This window comes from Eretmochelys imbricata, chromosome 6 (assembly GCF_965152235.1).
Source record: "Eretmochelys imbricata isolate rEreImb1 chromosome 6, rEreImb1.hap1, whole genome shotgun sequence".
NCBI classification, from domain to species: Eukaryota; Metazoa; Chordata; order Testudines; family Cheloniidae; genus Eretmochelys; species Eretmochelys imbricata.
The window spans coordinates 92,333,970-92,358,548 of NC_135577.1; the positions used below are offsets into that span (position 1 = coordinate 92,333,970).

Below are 24,579 nucleotides of genomic sequence, written 5' to 3' on the forward strand. Positions count from 1 at the left end.
CAGCCAGCTGTTCTCCTGGATCCAGGCCCTGCTTTCCCCTCCCTAACTAGCCGGGAGTTGCAGGTTAGAGGAGAGCTACCACATCCACCCAGCTTGGCTTACACAGAGAGAGAGAGTAGTAAGAGCAGAGATCTGGTGCCATACTCAGAATCTGCAGATGAGGAAAAGAAGAGGGGAGCCCAAAAACCTATAACGAGAGAAGAGGAGGATCCCTCTGGATAAAAGGAAGCTGCAGCCATCAGAGATGCAGTGAACTCAGCAAGCGTTTGATATCCAAGACACCCACACTAGCCTCCCTAGAATATGCAACTGAGGATTCTCTAACTGGCCAACTGGCACAGAGCTGCTCCAAAACCACAGACGTGAGCTCCTGTTACAAGGTGAGGGTCATGAGGGCACTGGGTAGCAGTTACACTAGCATAACAGTGAGTTCTACCTAGTCCCTGCTCAGATGGGAGATCTGCATGGAAAAATCCAGGTTCTGTACGAAGCAGTGCTGCACATTCAGTAGGATGTGCTTTTCCCTCAGTTAGTACGAACGTCCCAAACAGGATACACTGTGCTTCTGGAGGAGCAATTTTCAGATAAGACATAAAACCGAGTTCCTAGCCACATGGGGTCATTTTAAATCCCCTGGGACACTTTTCACAGAAGTCAGGATCTTATTCCTGGGGTTCAGGTCAAATTCCAATTAAAGTATTTACATTCTACCTCCTGAACATTCCTCCCGTATTTTCAACTGGATATGGGATTCTTACTCAATTCCTGTCCTAAAGTGGGGCACAGCATTGTTGTATGCTGTTAATCAAGCCTCTCATCCACCCCAGGAGCAGCTGCATTTCAGTGATGGGTAGGAGTTGTCCCTACGGGTCCAGGAAGCTATAAATATGTAAATGATCAGTAAATGGGAAGAATTCCAGCTATATTCTCTTTGGCCAAGAACCAGGATGATTTTTGGAAGCTGCTCCCAGGAGAAAGCTGCATCTGTCACTTTAATTCTAATACAAAGTCTGTATTTGTCCTTACTTGATGTAATTTACTTTAGGGGAAGACATTTTAAAAAGCACTGGTAGCTGCTGCATTTCAGCTGGCTTTTAGGTTAAATCAGCCGGCCAAGTCACTCCAAATCGAGCCAGCTAGCAGCTCAGACCTGGTAAGAGCAGCCTTACACTGGGATTAACCCAGTTCCACGTTCAAAAAGCTACACTGCTCAGCCTCTCCCTAGGAAATACACACAGCTGTGATTAACCTTACGTGAGGAAGGGCCTGGGATCTATTCTAGGGCAAATGCAGAGGGAATAAAGAGCAAGGATTAACTGACCTGCAATGACTCCAGGAGAATATTTAGGTGGAGAGACAAACGAATTGGAATTTGAGGGACAAGCTCATTCCACCTCCGCGGGCTGAGCCCAGCTCTACCCTGCCCCCTGGAGGTGGACACAAGGGCTCATTTGCAGTGTAATTAAGGGGGATCACATTGACCATCGTCAGAGGCAGAGATGTGGGTAATATCAAAGCAAGACAGAGAGGGCAACCAAGATGGCCCTGGAATGGGCATGGTTGGAAGGGAGAGTCAACTCTCTCCTCGGAGCTGCTGCTGGGTTAGGAAGAGGAAAGCCAGAGCCCAAGCTTGCTGGGTCTATTTCCCCTCTTTACGTGCATCCCAGCCATGGCTCATGGCTTTCACCACAGCATCATACAGCCTGGTCCAAGCCTCTCGCACGTCCGGGCTGAAGGCAGTACCGAGGCATTTCTCCAGCATGAACATCAAGGACTCTCCCACTGCCTGCAAACCAAACAGAGGCACCAGGATCAGAGGTCAGAAGCCTCAGGACAGCCATGCTGTCAGTTTCTCTCCTGCTGAATTTATTCATCATCTCCTTTCTGAGCCTTCTCTGTTGCACTGCCCAGAACAGGACAACACAGATTCTCCAGCTTCTACCCAACAGGTGCCCTGTCCCCACACCTGCTTCCTCCCCATCTCTCTAATCCTCCTACAATTTTCCAAAATGTCTCCAAGCTGCCCACTCACCTCTTTTTGTGGGTTGATTCACTTCCCACTGACTTCCCTTGCTCCACGCTGTTTCGTACCCACTCCCCTCGCGCTCCCAATTGGTCTCCCTCATAGCTCCCTTTCTGAAGGGACCACAATCCAGTGCTTAATGAAGCTTTTCAGCAGAAAGGGGTGGGGGTGAGACTCTAGGCAAGATTATTAATCTACTTTAGCTCCCAGCTGCAGGCAGTCTGCACTCTCCCCTAATTTAGCACCAGGGGAGGCTGGTGATGACATCTGAAAGTAGGTAGGCAAAACTGAGGCATACTCAGAAGCTATTTACAGCTGCAGGTAGAGATCACAGTGTATCAGACTCAACTGGATAGTCAGAGCCCATCCTACCCTGGGAAGTCTCCACTACATGGCACACCATCCCAAACCCAACCCTCTTCACTGACATGGCAGTCCAGCTGACTCCGTATAAATAGCTGATCTGATATGGAATAAACACACTGGCTCCCCACAGAACCTCCCTCATCCTGGCTGCTAGAAACAAACCCCAGAGAGGGCTAATTATCCATCAAGTAATGGTGATTCTAGCTCAGTCTGCCAAGGACTATGGCTAGTGGCACAAGACATCACAGTCGGGGAGGTAAAGGAACGAAGCCTGTGTATCTTCAAGTTAACATGCCTGATGCTTTCCATAATCGCAATTCATTTATCTAGTGTTTCTGCTCCTGCTCATTGGTAGGATGCGGGGAAGCTGGGGTCTGAAATGAGGGATAGGGATACTTCTGCCCCACTACCTGGGAGAGGGAGGGGAAGTGAGAGCTGGGACAACTGATCACACATCTGGCAATGTCCTGGGCTGAGGTTCAGTAACCTTGTGCCAGGCAAATGCAGCCTAAGATGTAGCTTTATTCCCTTGCAAATGGCATCCCAAGACTCTGCCCATCGAGCTTAAGATGCGGGGCAGAAAGAGCAGGGAATACAACTCAAGCTAGTGCAAGTCCACCTAAAGAGCAAGCATGTGGGATGGCTCCCCCTGAGCATGCCAATGGTCACCTTGTAGGTGCTTCAGATTCTGGGACTGGGTTGGGCTGCCAGTTTTCTTGCCCAGCAACAGAGTTAAATAACCCAGCAACATATGTGCAGAAGTCCTAGAACCCAGCTTCATGGCACAATGAGGAAACCATGCACTGCCATTCATGGTGGATCAGGATGGCACCATGGGTGAAGCTGGGAGAATGCTGTGGCAGAAGTAGCATGAAGAGAGAAGATGCCTCACCGAGAAAGAATCCACCTTCACACCAACTGCCTGGTGTTTCTTGCCCAAGTTGGCGAGATATTCTTCCAGAGAGGACAAGTTCTCCAAGTGAGTCACAGCAGCATCTATCACCAGCATCACCTGCAGGGTAAATCCAGAGAGGACAGAATTAGCAGAGAACATGGGCTGGGAACAAAATTTCCAAACAACCTTCTCATCATCAGTCATGGAGCCATTAGCTTGCTGTACAGTGAAAGCCTGTTCTGCTCCCTTATGCTAAAGAGCTTGGTCAGAACTTCACGGAGACGGATTGAAACCTGTATTCTGTTGAAAAACAGTGTTTTCCACAGCCCACCCCACTTGTGTATGTCATCTCCTTCTTCTGGCAAAGGCAAACCCAAGGGCCACATCATTTCACCTTATGAGGCTATCCTACCAGATCTCCCAAGCTAAACAGGACAGCAGGTGGTATGGCAAGTGGTGTTTGTGATTCAATAGGGGGCCCTCTTCTCTCTGAGACACTGTGATGCTGGAAATGTAGCTTGTTGGATGAGACCTGAAGCTGAGGATGTGACCACAAGTGACCATTACAGCTCCCATGACCCTTTTGGCAAGGGTTGGTCAAATTCCAACCTGGATAAACACATTCCGCTTCCCCAATTTTTCCTTTCAGTTTCAGCAGAATATGGACTTTTTCTTCATTTCCTGTCAAACCATGCTGTAGCACTGTAGTGTGTCACTAAATAGCTACAGCTTTCCACCCCGGAGGTGGCTGCATTTCAGCACTGAATGAAGGGATTCTGCTATACTTCATTAAGCACACCAGGATTCTCCAAGATGATGTATAGATATTTTATTTCCCCATCTCTACCCTCCATGTCTGAGGAGGAGGTGAACGTGTATAACACTGTCCCTCATGATGGGTCCCATGATAGGTAACTTAAGGGGCTGTGGGCTCTCAGGCTCTGCTGCTACAGCAAGAGAACTTTCAGGAGGAGATCACTGGTGACACCTGCCCTTTACTTACAGCAGGAACTTTGCCCATGGCCCCTCTCTCTATCTAGTGTTTTGTATTATGCCATCACTGTGATTATCTAAGTGCTTGGACTGTCCCTGTTCTGTGTGTAGGTAACTAGAGGACCTTCGGTCTCTACTGTGGTCCGTCCTGCATCATCTAAGCAGCATGAAATTCACATACACATTTCAGAATAAGAATCCAGTCGTTTGATTTTCACCAAAGTGAATCAATAACTGTGGTGAGAGCATAAGGACACAGGGCACCCAACCCTCATTGCTGAACACATTGGGATTTGCCCCGGCAGAACTTCACTGTCTCTGTATTTCAGGGAGTGAGCTGCCTGACATTTCATGGCAAATGGACTGAGAGAGACCTAGCCCCCCAATGCAGAGTTTGCTACTCAGGGCTTCTCCCATTCAGGGAATTTGCTCTATACGGTGCATCACTGACCACATCAGCCTCTTCATCCCTTACCTTCCTAATGTGATCCAGGAACTCGGGTGATGAGAGGCACTCCTGAGGGCTGGAGAACTGTTTGCAAGTGTACTGGAAAAGGGGCAACAGGTCAGGGTCCAGATCAAACAACCTGCAACAGAAAGAGAAACCCCAGACTTTTCACACTCCTCAAAGTGACTCCACCTTCACCAAGAGGATGACCCCTCCCTACCAATCCATCCATCAGCCTCTACCAGCACCACCCAGAGGGTGACCTGACTTCACCACCAATCATGTGAAAAGCATAGAGTTCTGAAAGGAAGATTAATAATTTGGGACCGTTCAGGTCATCTCTGGCTACAAAAAGCCTCTGTTACTCTAGCTCAAATCCCCATTCCTCACTGGTAGGTTTATTGCTCCCTAGAATTCGCTCCAAGCCATTGCTGGAATTCATCCTCGACCCTGTCTTGGCTGAAATACTTACTCCTGCTTGTTTGCCATCTCAACTCTTGCAATTCCTCATTTTATATATTTCCTGAATCCCAACTCAACCAACTTCAGGAAGGCCCAGAATGCTGCAGCCAGATACCCCAGTGAGCAGGCTCGTATAAACCCCTAGCTCGCAGACCATCACTGGCTTCCTATTTAGGCTCCTTCCACCAACTTTTTCAGCTTAGGGTCTCCTGTATAACTCACATACTGGTGCAACGAGCAAGAGGTCAGGATGGATTGATGACATTCCTGGGACTCTATTGCATGGCAATTCACACAGACACACACACAATGGCCAATTTGCTTTCTCCCTAATCTCTTACAATCAACCTCATCTGAGATACTTTACATTCAGCTGCAACATCCTCCCCCCTTCTCAAAACTTTTAAACATCCCCTCAGGTAGCTTCTCTGTTCAGTTCTGTTGGGCAGTGTTTTATTTCCCAGATGCAACACTCCATTCTGCACAGGCTGTGAAGAAGCTGGGAGCTCATCACAAACTTTTTAGATCCATGATTTTAAGGGACTTCTCAGGTATCTTTCTATCTCCCTCCATTCCTCTAGCCCCTAAGGGCTCATTTGCTTGGAAGAGGCAGCGAGTTGGATTTTCAGCTGCTCTCACCCATGCACCTTTTCCTCTGTGCTAGGATTGATCCTAGAATTAGTTGATCCTCTCCCCAGTGGCGAGGGCTCTGTCTGTGTCTGAAGACTCCAGTGCCACAAACAATTAGGAAGCCACTTAGATACACTCCACAGAGTTGAGCATATACACAAGAAACGAGCAGCTCTTTAAACAACAGAAATATATTTTCTGCTAACAAATGAGGGATATCATTGCAAAGGCACAAAAAATACACACAGTCTTCTACCCCATACACTCTCCCTGCTCTCCTTTTAACAAACTTCTAGATTTAAATGCAAACAAGCTTCTTCATAATCCTGTTCTCTCCAGGGTGCAAATCACAACAAAGGAGCAATGAGATGAAGCCAGAAAAAAGAAATCATTGCCAAGGAGAAGAAAGTGTTTCTGATCAGGGATTGGAAAGCTCCCACTGCTTAATTCAGGGACTGTGGTCAGGGAGAGAGGATGGCTAAGAAACAGGCTAGCGAGGACCCCAGGTGCTTACTTCATATCTGGATGAGTTACCCTGCTAGAGATGCCTCCTGTTGCTATAACAGCCTGTTACTCACCTGGTAAACAAGATGGTGCCATGTTGCAGGAGGTTGCTACTCACTTTCTGCCAGCTCTCCCGGATCAGCGCCTGTTCTGTGCTGGATAATCTTCCACTCTCCATTTTATTGTAGAAAGAGGGAGGTTAAGAACAGAGCCAGGCCAACCTTACGCTCCTTCTGAAAGTAACTGCACTACTTACTCTGCCCTCTGAGTTACAGGTGGCACTGATCTCCTATTAATCCAAGTATCTAGGGCTACCAGTGCCTCTGGAGCTGGGATGCACGCACACCATTCACTCCCTAAGTGGCAAGGATGCTCTTCCCTGCACAGTGCACAAGACTTTGTGATCACATCTCTGGGATTTCCAAATAGAGCAAGAACTCTTCTCCTATCTGCCCTGCCACCTGCAGCCTGGGAGCAGCACAGGTGGGTTTAGAAAGAGGCTCTCTCTGAACAATTAGATGAAACCAGAGTGCCTTGGGAAAGACCCATATTGTTCCCTGGTGTCTACGAGAATGAAGGACTCCTTGCTTTCTAATTGCCCACTGCTCTTTGGTTACCACAGGTTTCTCTGGGTCTCCCTCTCCCAGTCTTTGTGCAGGGTGATAACTGTGCTCCTGACTCGGTCCCTGTCTCTGTGCCTGTCACACACTATCAGGCGCAAGGATCTGGAACTGAAGCTAGCTCCTTTCTCCTTAGCAGCAGCACTTTCCCAGCTGGCTGTCTCGCAGAGCAACACTATCACCGATGCTTTTAAAGAGACAGTGTCACCTTTCTTTCCCTCCCTTCCATCTATCCTTTTAAAGCTACACAAATAAATAAATAAATATTGTGCACTTTGTTATATTGTCCCCACACACAAAGAGCAACCATAGACTTTCAGCCTCAGTACATAAGAGATGATTTAACCCATTTTGGTGGAAACTTTCCAACCAGCTCTGTTGTCCAGATGAAGTAAGAGACACAGAAGGGAAGAAACTTACCCAAGGTCACATAGCAAATCAATGACAGCTCCAAGACTGGAATCCAGCTCTTGCAACACCCAGCTCTGCTCTAACTATTAGACATTGCTGCCTCTGAATGTCCCTTTTCTTTCCGCTATTTTCAGTGACACTCTTAAGGTTACAGTACCCCCTTGCTTCCTGTCACTTTCATTGACTTCCAGAACACTCTTAGGCTCCTGGTATATCCATTGGTAGGTGCCTCTAGAGATTTGAAATGTAGAAAGGGAACAAAATCACATTTAATTTAACGGAAAGGAAGCCAACTGTACAAGGCAAAGCTTTTAATAATGGCCCATAGACTTTTGAGCTGTGGCATACGCCTTCGAAGTATATTCTAAGTAAAAGCTCTCCTCTTAAAATGGCCTAGGTGACTCAGGCAGCAGTGAGGCAAGTGTAGAGAGGAAACAATCTGGCAGACCTGGGTTAAAGAGCCCCTCAACAGAAAGACACTGTGGACAGATAGCAGAATAATCATTTCAGGTGGGGTTTTCAAAAGTGCCTGAGTGACGTAGGTCTCATTGAAAATCATTCCAGTCTGCTCTGCGTCTCATTGAAAATCACTGCAGTCTGCTCTGAAATTACAAACACGCAGCTATTAATGAGATTTATCTTGACAAGAAGACATTCTGAAGGCCAGGAAGCCTGCACAGTACATTCAGTAGGGGCTGTAAGTGGCCATAGCCAGTGATGATACATCATTCCTGAAGAGCATTAACGTTTGTTCCTAGAAGGGGGATACGTTAAACAGCACAATATTACATCCTCACTTCCATCTCACCACTCTTGTCTTCTCACTGTCTCTTCTGAAGGGCCAGTTCTCTGCTACTGTAACACCATTAACTTCAGTGGAGTCAGAATTTGGCCCTTAGATTGTAAGATCTTCTGGAGGTGTCACAATTGTCTTTATGTTTCATAAACCTGAGCACATTCTCAGAGCTCAACAATGCAATAACCACCTAGTTCAGTATGGTTATTCCAGGGGGGTGCAGATGGTAGTTTTTAGAGCACAAGTCTTGGAATTATTGGCGACCAGGTCAGGTAAGATGGGATGCGGAGTATATCAGAATCACCTCCGAAGGCCTGGGAACTATAAGACAGATAGAGAAGAAAACTAAAAATATTGTTGATGATCATGTATTTGTTACAGCTTTATTCATCCCTTTGTTGTACAACATCACTACCCTGAACTTCACAGCAGCTTCAGGCTAGAACTTAGCAACAGCCCCTACCATCTGTGCTAGAGGAGAACCACCCTTAGGCGTTAGCCATGTAGGGCTTATGTGAACCAGGGGAGCTGTTCCAGTTCTGTCCCATAGGAGGCTGTAATCTCTCTCATGCTCTCACACAAAATGTAGCACATTACGTATACATACATATATATTATATTGTCTTACCTTTGAATACCCCTTTATTCAGTAAAGTGGAGCTGCTTGGGCTGTTGTGGGGCTTTTCTTGAAGTGAAAGCATCAGCAAAAGCCTTAGCTGAAGGAATATCATACCCCAGGACCTGGCTGCAAACTACACACCTGTTAATCATTATTAACCTTTTTTTTTTTTTTAATCAACTAGATTAAATTCTTTCAGGATTCCTCCCCTATGTTGAGAGATTTGCTTGTATCACAAGAGGCCGTCATCAGTTTCAGATACAATTTTCTGCTGCCATCCTCACTGCTGGAGGTAGATTGCTTGAGTGACTTGTCCACTTGTTGTGGTTGTCAGTGGGCGGGGTGCATGTGTTTTCTCTCCGTGTGCTGCCCCAGCTCTGCAGACCTCGATAATATTACCCAGAAATACCAGACTCGGTTCGGTGGTGAAGGCACTCGGCCATCTTTACTGTTGACGAAGACCGATACCAGTGCCCTGGCTCAATGGTTATAGGGCATGTACGCCCATGACAATGGACCAGCTGTCAGCAGCGAGACTTTCTGCTGCCTCTTAGGCCAGACAAAGATGTCCCTCTTGTGATTTCTCTTTGATACATTGATACAAACAAGTTATGTATTACCCTATTAGTTAGTTACCACCCAACACCTTGTACCTGCTGGTTTGAACAAAACATCTCCATCCAGTATCCTGTCATCCTGACCTTATCTTAAGATGGGTCAGCATGTCCCTGTACCATTTTCAAGGATGGTGTTTATACCATAACTCCATGTTGGGGTAGGCCTGTGCTAACCTTCTGGAATGTGTTTACATGAATACCCAGTGCCTAATACTTCTTAGGAGTGCCTGTGTTTTAGCAACACTTCCAATACTATTGCCAAGTTCATTTATCAGACAGTGAACTTGTAAGCATCTGCTTTGACAGAGGGCCTGACTTTGGTTCACAGCATGGCCTGAATCTGGTGCAAGACCTGAGGCCTCTCTCTCGCTACTACAGTGGTTAGCAGGATTCTAGGCAGCCAATCATGAGCAATGCTCGTACTGTGCTCATGGACAGCAGGTATAATAGGCTAGGGGAGGCTAAGCCCTGGTACCACCACCGCCGCCCCTGCCACCAGACACCTAGGCCATGGTGGTCCCGCCTCTTCTCTTCCCTTCCGTGCTGGGAGTGGGCTTCTGCCAGAAGTTTTTGCTTATTGATTATGCGCCACGCAGGTTCCGGGAGGCTGAGGCGGCGGTATCTGCTACTCCGTTTCCCAGGTCCCTTGGACGCCCCAGGAAGATTACCGATGAACCGGGGGAGCTGAGTAGCAGATACTGGGAACGTGCATGGCGCATATCAAAATTCAGCGTTCTCCGCCTGCCGCTGACTGGCTGCTCCGCTTGAGCACTCCACCACCCCTCTCTGGAGGTCCCCGCCACCACTCACCAAGTGATTCCCTCCTCTCCTTCCCCACATGGCCACCTCCCCCCGCCCCTCCCCACCCCACGCTTGAGCAGAGAGACAGGGGGGGAGTAGAGGAGGGACACACATGGTGCGTGGCAGCACCCTTCTCCCTCCAACATGCAAGGGATACACCCAGGCAGCTCATCCATAAACTCTCCCCGCCTCTCCAAACTCCCCCAGACTGAGAACATGCTCTCTACCCTGCTCCCATCGATACTCATCACCTCTCCAAGTGACTTGGGAACCCAGCTCCATTTTCCCACAACCTGCATTCTGTTCCAGGCTGAGATTACAGCCCTGCAGCCTTCGTTCCTGGAGAGCTGTGGCCCTCCATGGAATTACATACAATCCCTGGCCCACAACGACACCTACACTTAATCTAATAAGATCACCCACAAATATTGCAGGAAATTGGCATATCTGTCACAATGATTTCTTTCCTTCTCCCAGTGTCATCTCTGGAGATACCAAAGTAACCCTCCTATTTTCCCCAGCTTTACATGACTACCTTTGAGACCCCACATTGCCCCCCAGAGACTGGGCAGGATTACCCAGAAGAATGGTTCATCATACAGGGAGAAGGTCTAGTGGTCTGAACAAGAGGAGGACCCCAGCAATCCTTTAGTACTAATAATGGCTCAGATATTGGCCTAGCTGCTAGGATTTAAGGGTCCCAGTTGGACTCCCAGATCTTTGGCCACTGAGATTTGAGATGGTAAAACAGATTCCATGCCATCAACGTGCATGGAACAAGGGGAACCTCAATGTTGCCCAGGCAAGAAGCTGACAATCTAATCAGACAAACAAACCAGTTCAAGCAAACGATGAACTTTGGGGAGCTGAAGGAGGAAGCAGCACCGGTTGGTGCAGAGGGTCTTTTACATTGATACAAACACCACTTGGAGTTAACCAAAAATGGGAAGTTTGATACAAGTGTTATAGAGAGAGGAGGATGCAAGATGCACTGGGGCAGGGATGGAGTTGCTGACATAAAGGTGCACTTTGCAGGTACTCCAGTGATAGTAGTGGGTGTGAGGGTAGGGCAGAGCAACAAGCATGTGTCAGTTGGAGCCGGTTCATGGGAGCTTGTTGAGCCGGTATTCCATGTTGCCAACTTCTTATTGCTGTTATCACAACTCTTGTAATATTTGGTATTTTCTTAAAAGTTCTGCATCTTGTAAGCAAGTGAATGTGAGAATCCCAGATCTCATCTGGCGGGGAAAAAGTAAATATCTAACCCTCATGGTGGTAAAAAAAAGCCTGAAAATGTGACCCAAGTGCACTGTAAAGGCTCAGAAGCCAGAAGGTGAAAAAGAACCAACCTTAAAAATCATGAGGGGGGGGGCGGTTTAAAGTCAATCTTATGGCTTTGGGGACCTGACTCAGGATCTCTGAACACTTTACTTTTGAGGGCATTCTGCACCAAAAAAATAAAAATTCTGCGCACAATATTTTAAAATTCTGAAAATTTTATTTGTCAAATAAGTATGGAGGCTCCAGCATGGCATTGGGGAGCACAGGCCACTGGTTGCACAGAAGTAGGAGATCACTCTGAAGCTCCCCCTCGAGACATGGCTCAGTAGTGAGGCTGCACCCAACCCTGACACAGCACAAGGACTGAGCCTGCCTCAGAAACATCCCAGGACCCTGCCCCTCTCTGCCAGGTGCACCTGGTGTGAGCAGGCAGACTCAGCCCAGTAGGATCCAAGTGTGGAAGGGCTTAGTGTGGGGGGATACAGGTGTGGGGCAATCTGAGTGTGAGAGGTGATCTGGATCCACAGGGGCTTGTTGGTGGGGTTCTGGGTGCAACGGTAATGGGACTCTACAGGGGGGTTCAGGTGAAGGTAGTTGGGGCTCAGCAGGGCAGGGTCTGGGAGTGGGGGGCATACAGCTCGGCAGGGGGGTCTGGGTGTGGGAGGCTCAGTGGGGAGGTCCAGATGCTGGGAGTGTGGGGCTCAATGCAGTGAGGATCCAAGTGCAGCTGGTTGGGGCTCGGTGGAATGGGGATCCGGGTGGCTCATTGGAGTGGTCCAGGTGCAGGGGAAGTGGGGCTCATCAGGGGGGTTCTGGATGTGTGTGGGGGGGTGAGGCTTGCAAGGAAGGTCTGGATATGAGGGGGTCTGGATGCACAGGGGTTGGGTAGATGGGGGAGTAACTCCCCATACAGTGATCCCTCCCCCTGCAGCTGAGGAGTGATGGGTGGGGAGTTTGCAGAGCTTCCTGCAGCTTGGGAAGAAATCTGGGGGTGGGTCTGACCTGCCCCCAGATGCCATGCAGAGGAAGAGGAAGTCCTGTCCTCCCCAGCCCAGCTGGGACTAGCAGCTGAGCCCAGCACAGGATAGGAGCCACCAGCTGGGTCTTCCCTAGTCTCACCCCCTGCCCCACAGTGATTTTCCTCTCTGCTGGCTGCCCTAGGCACCCAAAACATACTGCTGGGGAGGGTCTCATGACTGCTTTTGTGGCTTCCCTTTGCTTCCCTGTCAGAAAGCCATTTTTCTGCGAGGAAGCAAAGATATCTGCAGGGGACATGAATTCTGCGCATGCACAGTGGTGCAGAAGTCCCCCAGGAGTAACACTTGGGGTAGACAATACTGAGTACTTTTCCCCGGGGGGCAGCCATGTTGTGGGCCAGAATGAGCTGTCATTTTTTAAAAAGATTTAAATTCTCCAGCCCTTATAATTGCCAAGGAAACCTTCAAAATGTGAAATGAATGTAAACCAATACAGTGATTGCTGCCCAAGTCTGAAGGCAGCCTGAAGCAACAGCTCTGAGAGAGGCATGATATGACATGTTATCACAATTGATGTTAACACTGAAGCCTAATGGCAACTGTGTAAATGTTAACAGTCTTAACTATTCTCTGGTTGATCAAAGCACGCAGGAAAGAAGCAGGGCTCCCATATTATGAAAATCTGCACAATGTACTATGAATGGTATTTCATTTTGATGTCATGAGTATAGAGCTTGCGTTGTCAGCAAAGGTTGGGAAAGTATCATCACTTTTCCCCCACCTCCATCTGACCCCTGCTAACAAGAGATAACAGAATTGTAAGTAAGAATTGTTGGGAGAACCTTGCAGAGGAGAGCAAGAAGTTGATGTTGCTGTAGAAGGAGAAATGAAGCCAGTGGAGGGATTTGAAGAGGGGAAAGAGGTAGTTAGAGCATCAGACTAAGTAGACTATTTTCTCAGCAGCAATTTGGATAGACTGAAAGCTGGGAGAGCAGAGAGAAAGAGAAGCAAAAGAAAAGGAGGTTACAATAGTCAAAGCAAGAGATGATCAGGTGCTGGATATGATCTGGGGCGGTGAGAACGAAAGGGGGCTGGAATTTGGAGACGTTGTAGGAGAAAGACAGGAGAGACATGGGGACACTGCTGATTGCTTTGCTGAAGCTTGTTTAGGATCTGGGGCACAATCCCCAGGACCTTAGGAAGGGGTCATTTCAGGGAGGATCCTTTCTGAAGATGTGGCCATTTCCTTCCCAGGCTGATAAATACAGATTCATCAGTTGCCTTTTGTGGAAGAAGCATTCTAAGCAATAGCAATGCGGCCACGATTGTAATGGGAAGCCAGGTGACTTGCCCATAATCTCACCATAGTCACACAGAGCAGTTTTATGGGCATAGACTGACCACAAATAAATCGAGGCTGGAAATTAGAAGGAAATTTTGAACAATCAGAGGAGTGAGATTCTGGAATAACCTCCCAGTTGGAGTTGTGGGGGCAACAGAGTAGTTTTAAGATGGGGCTTGATAAATTTGTGAACAGGATCATGAGAAAGTTTGCCTGCAAAAGCAGAGGGCTGGACTTGATGACCTAGGAGGCCAGTTCCAGTCCTATGTTTTGCACACACAGACAAAACAAAATTAAAAACAGCCAAGTTACTGATGTCTCTGAATAAGCCACGGAGCACAATCAGCACCGTCTCTTACTTGTGTGCCTACTGACACGAAGGGCAGTGTTCAGGACAATCCTAGTGGAAAACCACCATGACAGTTGACACTAATTAGCCCCCTCGGTGGAAGGCTCAGCAGAGAGAGAGAGAGAACACTGCCTGAATGGGGTCTGGAGAATTAATTCCCATCTCTCCCCTAGTGGTGGTCCCTCCAGGCCAAGACAGAATCTCAAAGGGGCAATTTCTTTTGCCACAGAGGGGCTGTAACTAGTGGTGCTGCCGCACCCCCTGGCTTGAAGTGGTTTCCCATCATATATAGGATTTACCGCTTGGTTCAATGGCTCTCAGCACCCACACTATACAAATTGATCCAGTGCCCTGCCACTACTCCTGCTATAGCAGAAACAGAACACCAGCCTCCAACACTGTTACTTTGGCACATTTAACCAGCATTACTGCTTCGTTTTAATTAAAAAGCAAACACTTTTTCTTCGGCAACAGCTTATCTCTACCAAGTCCCCAGCTTAGAAAGATATGAATTTGCAGGGGGGTTGGAAGTGGGAAATGGGGAGAGCTCAAGGGTAGAGAATATTTGAAACCCAGAGATGACACATACTCATGCAATTGCCAGCAGTGAGGTCGCAGGAGGAGTTTCACATGGCACTGGTCTCACCTGCTTACAAATCAGCCTCTCCCTTGCAGCTGTTCCACTGTCAGAGGAGTTCCTTGCTGCCACGGCACTGGGGGTGCTGTCAGCACACAGAGGATCTGCAGGGGATTTTAAAATCAAAAAACAAAAAACGTATTGCTTGTTCAAATCTTTAGTGAGCCTTCAAGCATGTCAAACCACCAAGGGAACCATCAAAGAGGTCAGTGCACTCCGCAGGCTTCTACGGCCTTTGTGCCTACTGTGATGTCACCCAACCTCCTTGGCTTCATTTCTATTGTCTTAGAGCTCAGTCCTGCTGTAAAATCCTCTCCGGTTTCTGCAGTGTATCAACTAGGGCAGGGCAGAGGTTCTGGGTGAGAGTAGATCCCTCACAGACACTAGTTTATACCATAGTTAGGCAAGGGGAATTTCCAGTCAGTCTCACTGGCCTGTATCGGGCAGGCAGATGGACACTGCACAGAAGGCATGTTTTGTGCTTCAGACAAAAGTAATCTAATAGTAATCCATTCCTTTAGACTAACAATAATATTTTCAGCCCCTTCAACCCAAGCATCTCAAATTGCTTTATAAACACTAACAATCCCTCTTGTGAAGATTCATCCATGTTTACCAGAACGGGAAACTGAGGCACAAAAGTGATTTGCTCATAGTCACACAGTAAAGACTATGCAAGAACTAGGAATAACCCCAGTAAATCCAGACTTCCAGTCCTGTGCTGAGATCACCAAACCATCCTTTCTCCCCATTGTGGGCCTGGATCTGGCTGGCCTAGGGACTGACTCCACTTTGCCCATTATGCTGTGACACTTTTAGTTTTCATCTTCCTTGTGGCACTTTCCAAGTAATTTAAACAAACCCCCTCCAGACTATTTCTCGTTTCAAATTCAACATCTGCAGGTTCTCATGAATAATGCAGTTCTGATCAAACTTCTCCAGGCTCTCAGCTCACCTTAGTGCTGGATTCCTGGGCTAGGTTCACCCCCTTTCTTCCCCCCCCGCTCCCTGGTCTCTCTGTTATAGCTGAACATTGTGACAGCTTCCCTCCCTTTCCCCCACATCCTCAGGTGGTGAGAGAGCGTATGAAATGTTCCTAGACTCATCCCTGCTCCCCCCTCAGGCCCTGATTGGCACGGCTCAGTAGCAAGTCCAATCACAAATCCAGTTGCATAACAAGAAGGGAAAGAGATGTAGCGGGGAATAATCTTGCATGTAAATGGTAAGGGCAACAGCTGCAGTGTTCTCTGCCTGCCATCGTGCCTGTGGGGAGACACAGGGCAGTGATGATGACATTGAAGATTTGAGCCACAGCAGGAGATTAAAATCAAAGCAAAAAAGAAAAAAGTGTCTGTAGACGTTCTTTTGCTGCTGAATATCCAGGGTTTCTTCCTATGTCTCACAGGGCTCCAATGAGAAGAGAAGTTTATATAAACAAACAGCTGAGAACAATCCAAGGATGACAGCACATGACCCAGCCAGAGACTCCAAAGGGGACTGCGTGTAAAGCTGTTAGTTTCTTCAGGCACTGGGAAGGCAGCTGTCTGTCCAGTTCAGTATTATCTCTAGACTCCAGACACACAGCAAACCTTAGCTACATCATTATTCACCTCATGCCTCAGTCCTATGCACTATCACAGTTATAATCAATGATCTCTGCCCCTACTATCAGAGCATGGCCTTTGAGAAAGTAACTACAACCACCACTTTTTAAGCTTCCCCACCTAGAATCAGAAGCAAACTCAACTCCCTGGGATTCCAGCTGCTTACATTAGAGCTCAATTTGGCACTTCATTTCTTTCATCACCCACTGGCCCATCCCAATTATTTCTCAGTCAGCAAAAGCTTGAGGAAAATTTTCTTTTCTCATGCACTTCCCAAAGGAGCCTCCTCAGTAGTTTTCCCTCTATCTTTTACCCATTTCAGAAGCACTGATCCAACCTTTCTTTGAAATGCTCATATAAATGCTTTTTCTAATCAAAGTTCTGTCTCTATCCTCATCCTTTCTTCTTATTGCTGCCAAGGCATCTCCTTCAATCACCCAACGTACTTCAATTGCATTTAAGGAGACTGGCTTTGCTCCGCCTATCAAACAGATCTTATGTGTCTGACAGCATCCATTCCTCTACTGTAGACCTATGTCAATATGGCGTCCCCTTTGCTTCAGTGATAGGCTATTTGTTTTCTGAATTCAACCTTGATTATTACTTCTAGGTACAGGATTGCCCCTTCACTGTACGGGTGCTTTTTCACTTTGCCTGGTTCAGCCACCGCAGTTCCCGGCTCCAACAAGAACTACATGCTGCTACTTCATGGGAAGAGACGTCCCCAAACTCTAGAAACAAAAGACAGAAGAGTTCAATACATATTTATGTTCTGCTTTTGGAAAGAAGCAGGATGATGCACTCTTATCACAGGAGTATGATGAAGTACAGTCCATTAGTAACTAAGAAAAATATTAAACAGCATCTGCGAGGGATAAACATTTCTAAATTAGCAGGCCCAGATAACTTGCACCCAAGAGTCCTAGAAGAGTTGGCTGAGGAGATCTTTGTTCATCTTACATTAATTTTTAATAAATCTTGGCATACTGGGGAAATTCCAGAGGACTGGAAGAGAGTGTCAATGTGCTGATATTCAAAAAGAGCAAACAGGATGACCTGGGTAGTTATAGGCTGGTTGGCCTGATATCAGTCCTGCACAAAACAATGGAATAGTTGATATGAGATTCAATTAATAAAGAATTAAAAGGATCAGAATATAATTAATGCTTGCCAACATGGTTTATGGAAAATAGTGTGACAGATATGGCAATTTCCTGGACAAATCTTACTGAATTATTTTAAGTATCTTAGGAATTTATTGTTTTAAAAATGTATAATTGTGGCATTGTAAATAACTTCTTTAAGGGAGAAACAGGACTAAAGTAAATCCTGGGAAGCGTTAAGAGCTTCAACAGACCCTTTTAAAACAAAGGGCCAAACAAGATTGAATTTTTAGTTGAATGGATTTTCTAAGAAATACTTGGAAGGAGAGGAATTCAAATTACCCACCTCCAGATGCATCCTTTTGAAGCTATGCCTCGATGAGATCAAACACCAAAACTGGATAAAAGAGTAACTCAGATTCATGGCTGTGCTTGTTCTGAGCCAAAGTAGCTATGAACTTGTAGCTACAAGAAAAAAAAAAATCCCTTTGAGGGATTTGAAGGTCTGTTCACCTGCCAGAACCCTTGTTGGAGTTTGGGTGACCTCTGGTAAGCTTGTTAGCATGTGTGTTGGTTCTTTTATTGTTTTGAATATTTTCTCTGTAGTGCTTTCATCTTAAGAATAAATGTGCTTGCTTAGAAAGCACTGTGTGGTAACTGAACTGTGGCAATTATGCTGTTTATAGTCTGAAGAGAAAAGCAAAACAGGCCTGCTGAGGCAGTTGGATTTATTGGGGATTTCATAGTGTAGGCAGGGAACTGTGTAGTCAAATCACGAGAGAGAGAGAGAGAGAGAGATGCATGGGAGGAGACTCAAAGAGCTTGGCTTGTTTAGCCTAACCAAAAGAAGGCTGAGGTGAGATATGATTGCTCTCTATAAATACATCAGAATGATAAATACCTGGGAAGGAAAGGAGTTATTTAAGTTAAGCACCAATATGTACACAAGAACAAACGGATATAAACTGTCCATCAACAAGTTTAGCCTTGAAATTAGAAGAAGGTTTCTTACCACCAGAGGAGTGAAATTCTGGAACAGCCTTCCAAGGGAAGCAGTGGGGGCAAAAAAACCTAACTGGCTTCAAGACTAAGCTTGATAAATTTATGGAGGGGATGTTATGATGAGACTGCCTACAATGGCATTTAGCCTACCTGTGACTGCTAGCAGCAAATATCTCCAACTGCTGGAGATGGGACATTACTTGGGGAGGGCTCTGAGTTACTATGGAGAATTATTTCCCAGGTGTCTGTCTGGTGGATCTTGCCCACATGCTCAGGGTCTAACTGATTGCCATATTTGGGGTCAGGAAGGAATTTTCCTCTGGGTCAGATTGGCAAAGACCCTGGGGGTTTTCGCCTTCCTCTGCAGCATAGGGCACAGATCACTTGCAGGTTTAAACTAGTATAAATGGTGGATTCTCTGTAACTTGAAGTCTTTAAACCATGATTTGAGGACTTCAGTAATTTAGCCAGAGGTTGGGGTCTATTACAGGAGCGGAGGGGTGAGGATCTGTGTCGTGCAATGTGCAGGAAGTCAAACTAGATGGTCCCTTCTGACCTTAAAGTCTATGTCTCCGCCCAAGAGAGGTGACAGTTGGGGAGCCAGAAGCCTAAGAGTGGATGCCCTTGATGGACCACAAGGGGGAAATACAGGTTCAGTTGCCATGAACTGTGATGTATAAGTTTTTTCAAACAAACCTGATTTCATTTTTTTGATATGATCACAAATTTGGTTGATAAAGATAACTACATAGATGTAATAAACTTATACTTTTGTAAGGCTTTTGATTTAGTACCAGGCTATATTCTGATGAAAAAATTACCTCTACATAAAATCAATAAGGTTAAATGGATTAAGAACTGACAGATCTTGTTAAGTAATTGTCAATGGGCGGGGAGGTTTTAGTGGGGTTCTAGGCCTGATGCAATTCAATATTTTTATCAATGATCTGTAAGTAAATATAAAATCAGTGCTGATAAACTTCGTGAATGACATCAAAATTGATGGAGTGATAAATAATGAGGAGGACAGGGCAGTCATTTAGAGGGATCTGGATATCTTGGTAGACTGGACCCACTCAAACAAAATGTGTTTGAATACAGCCAAAGGTAAAGTCACACATCTAGGAATAAAGAATGCAGGGTGTACCTACAGAATGGGGGAATGTATCCTAGAAAGCAGTGGCTCTGAAAAGGACTTAGGGGGTCATAGTAGACAGACAACTGTTGCTATTGCTGTGGCAAAAAGGGCAACATGATCCTTGGATGTATAACAAGGGAGTTGTCAGCAATCCCTTGGAGTTCAAGGATGATTGTCTTCCCACAAAATGAAAAGGAGTACTTGTGGCACCTTAGAGACTAGCCAATTTATTTGAGCATAAGCTTTCGTGAGCTACAGCTCACTTCATCGGATGCTGTAGCTCACGAAAGCTTATGCTCAAATAAATTGGTTAGTCTCTAAGGTGCCACAAGTACTCCTTTTCTTTTTGCGAATACAGACTAACACGGCTGTTACTCTGAAATTTCCCACAAAATGGGAGTAGTGTGTGTAGGAGCAGGGAGGTGATTTTATTTTTGTATATGGCTGTAAGAGACTGAGGCCTGTCTACAGTGCCCTCTTTCAGCTGGACCCTGGCTTGCTCTTCCTGAGCCAGCGCCCTCCCTGGGGGAATTGTGCCTGGAACCTTCCCACAGAGTCCAGGGAATGTAGTTTCCATCAGGGTCAGTTGTTGTGGTTTTCATTTTTATTTCAAAGTCTCCTCAGCAAACAAGATCAAAACTTCCCCAAGTTGGTCTCTCACCCCCCCATAAATTCCTGGTTTACCTCAGAGCCTTTTTATAATAGGACTTCCCACAGTCTCTCTTCTGTCCATTTTTGTTTCTGCGAGTAGTTCCTTCCAGAGTAGCTCCATCTTCTGGCAGGTATTGGAGCTCCCTCTCTCCATTTCCTGCTCCTTCTTTTATGAAAATCAGCCAGTTAAGCTGCAGGTCTTCTCCCGGGTGCAGTGGGCAGGGCTAATCAGCCAGCCAGCTGCTGACCTCTGACCTCAGTCGAATGGTATCCCTTACCTTCACAATGGCATTGGTGACACCAATACTGGAATACTGCATACAGTTCTGGTGTCCATATTTTTAAAAGGATGTTGAAAAATTGGAGAGGGTGCAAAAAAGAGCCACACATACACAAAATTATTTGAGAGCTGGACAAAATGCCTTACAGCGAGAAACATCTGTTTTGCTTATCAAAAAGAAGACGGAGAGGTGACTTGATGACAGTGCATATGTACCTTTCATGGGGAGAAAATACTAGGTACTACAGAGCTCTTTAATCTAGTACGGAAAAGCAAAACAGGAACCAAGGGCTAGAAGCTGAAGTCAGGCAAATTCAAACTGGAAATAAGGCACACATTTTCAATAGTGAGGTCGATTAACCATGGAACAAACTACCCAGGGAAGTGGTGGATTTTCCATCTCTTGAGGTCTTCAAATCAAGATGTCACTCTTGATTATATGCTTTAGCCAAACACAAGTTACTGGGTTCAATACAGGGATAACTGGCTGAAATGTAATGGCCTGTGCTATACAGGAGATCAGAGTAGATGATCTAATGATGCCTTCTGGCCTTAAAAATGTATATGAATCCACCACTTCTATCTCCCTCCTCACCCCCCAAAATGCAAGCATCATCTCTGTCCTCCACTCAAATTTCATACACCTACTTACTGCCAAAATAGCAGCTGTTTGACTTGTCCAACCATTTTTTGCCTCCCACATTTCACAAGCCTTTAAACCTCCCTCTTGCCCCTCCCCATATTGCCAACATCAGTCAGCCTCTGAAGGAAATCCTCCAACGTTATTATTCTTAGTATTACTGGAGTCCATTGTACTAAGTACTGTAGAGATGCCTCCTCTTTCTCTCATTCTCACAACTCTAATTCCCCAAATCTTCCCAACTTCAGCCATTTATCTCATTTGTATCCAGGAAACACATCAGCCACTTCCAACCGCTAAAGCCTTTGGTACTCTCTTAAGCTTTGGAATCCCTTAATAAATCTCCTTCCTAGTCTTCGATATTATACCACTTATAAAAAGAATACAGTGAACATGAGCCTCACATTCAGTTTAGAAATAAGAATGATTAAAATATTCTTTATCTGGCCCACCCAATTCCTAAAGCTCAGTCATTTGAATGCACAGTCTGAAAGAAAAATTAGATCAGGCTAGATATTTCAATATGAAACCATTAAGAATTTCTCTTTTCATTACACTCAAACTTTGCCAGACATCAGTATTGCTATAATGGATCACATCAGGCCAGTAATGGATCCTCCAGAGAAAGGTGTAAGAACACTGCAGTAGGCAGATGTGGGATAATCCACACCCCATATTACATCTAGATCTAATCTCTAGTAGTTAGCCATTGGCTTAAACCTGAGTCTATGAGTTTGGCACTCATGAAAATGAGAATTCAACATAGACCCAGGGCTAGAAAAGGCTGTTTGACTTGTACAACTGTTTGGACTAGGGGCTAGGCTAGGCAAACTTCTTCCACACAGATCTGCTATTGCACTTCAGACCTGCCAGGTAACACAGGACAGCTACAGCAGGCTCTTCATGTCTGGAAGACCTTTTGTACTCTACTTTTAAACATTTTACATGTTGATCTACATCTATCTATCTGCAGGTGTGTGCGCGCACCCACACACACTTTATATATGTTAGTTTGCTTTTTACATTTCCCTCTTCTCTCTGTTACCCAGCAAAAAGTTCCCCAACTCTTTCTGGAGGTTGGCTACTCGTATACACAAAAACTAACAGTCCCTGATTTTAGTAAATTCCAGAGAGACATCCAGTTTATCCTTCAGCTATACTACTGCTGTTTTGTTCTATCACAGGGGTGGGCAAACTTTTTGGCCCGAGGGCCACTTCGGGGTTGCAAAACTGTATGGAGGGCCAGGTAGGGAAGGCTGTGCCTCCCCAAACAGCCTGGCCCCCGCCCCCATCCACACCCTCCCACTTCCCGCCCCCAACTGTCCCCCTCAGAATCCCCGACCCATCCAACCCCCTCGCTCCTTGTCCCCTAACCGCCCCCCCCCCCCCCCGGGACCCCACTGCCATCCAACCCCCGCTGCTCCCTGACTGCCCCAACCCCTATCCACACCCCTGCCCCCTGACATGCCCCAGGACACCCATGCCTATCCAACTCCAACCCCCCGTTCCCCATGCCATGACCGCCCCCCACATCCAACTGCTCCCTTACCATGCCGGAGCCAGCCACACCGCCACGCTGCCCAGCAGGAGCGGTGGGCCAGAGCACTGGCAGCGTGGCGAGCTGAGGCTGCGGGGGAGGGGGGACAGCAGGAGAGGGGCCAGGGGCTAGCCTCCCCGGCCAGGAGCTCAGGGGCCAGGTAGGACGGTCCCGCAGGCCAGATGTGGCCCACGGGCCGTAGTTTGCCCACCTCTGTTCTACTATGTCAGTTGGAAGTCCACTCTACCTGATCACTAGTCCCTTTGTAAAATAAGCTCTCCTTCAATTTCTTTTACACGTGTTCCCTCTGCTTACCCCACAATTCCTAGTTGTGGTCTATTGCACACCCTCAACTAGATCCTCAAGTTTGGTTTTAATATAACACTTGATACACTAAATCACTGAAACAACCACCAACTCCCACTCAATTCAGGAATTGGGTTAACAGAAAAGTCACATGATAGATTTACCTTTAGGTGCTATAGGAACACAAACATTTTGATACATCTGCCTCTCCCATACTATTTATTGACTTGTTACTACCTGCTGTCCCCTTTATTATGAGCTTTCTTCAAGTAAAATGATGCAGCTTGGATACCTCTTTAAACATGCAGTAACTTGCACTTTATGACGTGACAGCACAACATTCATGGGCATCTGTAACGTACTACTGATGTAAGCTTTTAGATCTTTTTACTGCTACTACATGTGAGGCAGGCATTATGCTGCTATTCCAGTCGTGGAGGCTCCAGTCCTGATCTGCATCTCCTGCTACTGTAGTCTAGGGCTGTAAGGTCCACCAGGTCTCAAACTCAGGCCCACCGAGCTGCCAGACAGTAGATACCTCCATGCTGCCACCCAGCAGCAGATATAACCAGCCTGCGCTCCACAACCCATGACCCGCTGTGGACACACCATGGGAAGTCCTGCCTCAAGGGGTGTGACAGGCAGCAGCCTCATGGCTCTTGATTATATAAACCCAAGTGGCATTCCAGGAAGCATCCATGCAACAGCATGGATCTCCAGGAGCTGCTATGACCATTTCTGCTCCTTGCTTTTGAACTCCTGGCTTTGACCTCACCTCAATTTGATTCTTACTTACCTCCTCACCCAAACCCTGAACCCTGACTTGGACTCCAATCATTGGTATCGATCCTGACCTGGAACTTGACTATGAACTCCACTTCGCTCTGCCTCAGGTTTGACCCTATTCTAACCCTTTGCCCTGACTGCCCATGTCAGGTTCCTGACATGGGCCTGTCCCATAGCAGGGGCCTGCATTTATAATGAATTTTGTATTGGTTTTTGAAATGTGGACCAATACCCACTAGGAACAAGGTTTAATCATTGGGCATATCTGACTCCCTGCTAGCACAGATCATGTGCCTGAACTTTGCCCAGCTGAGGGACTCATAGGTAACCAATCAGGAGTCTGAAGGCTACACCAAATTGGCATAACAAAGCATATTACACATATTACAACTGGTCTCATCTTTTATATGAAGGTATGGTCTGTGAAGACTACCAGTGTTAGCAAGCAATGCTTCATCTTCATCCAAATGGCTCTTCTTCACTTCCATGGGCACTATACTTACACATATTCACCATTTAGACTGAGGTGAAGAAATGCCTGCTGGGACTTGTAGCCCTTCTATATTAAAATTGAGGATGGCCATAGGTTGTACTGCAGAACACATAGAATCATAGAATATCAGGGTTGGAAGGGCCCTCAGGAGGTCATCTAGTCCAACCTCCAGTTTTTTCCTTGGATCCCTAAATAGCCCCCTCAAGGATTGAACTCACAACCCTGGGTTTAGCAGGCCAATGCTCAAACCACTGAGCTATCTCTCCCC

At 46.5% G+C, this 24,579-nt stretch overlaps 1 protein-coding gene across 1 annotated transcript; it reads right to left on the reverse strand.

Moving 5' to 3' along the window:
• Positions 1–1,639: 1,639 nt before the first annotated feature.
• NGB (neuroglobin) lies at positions 1,640–6,499 on the reverse strand. Its single transcript, XM_077820361.1, has 4 exons — positions 6,396–6,499; positions 4,753–4,864; positions 3,282–3,401; positions 1,640–1,786 (listed from the first exon to the last, which is right to left on the reverse strand). Exons 1-4 carry the CDS (start codon positions 6,497–6,499, stop codon positions 1,640–1,642), a joined length of 483 nt encoding a protein of 160 aa, XP_077676487.1.
• Positions 6,500–24,579: the final 18,080 nt, after the last annotated feature.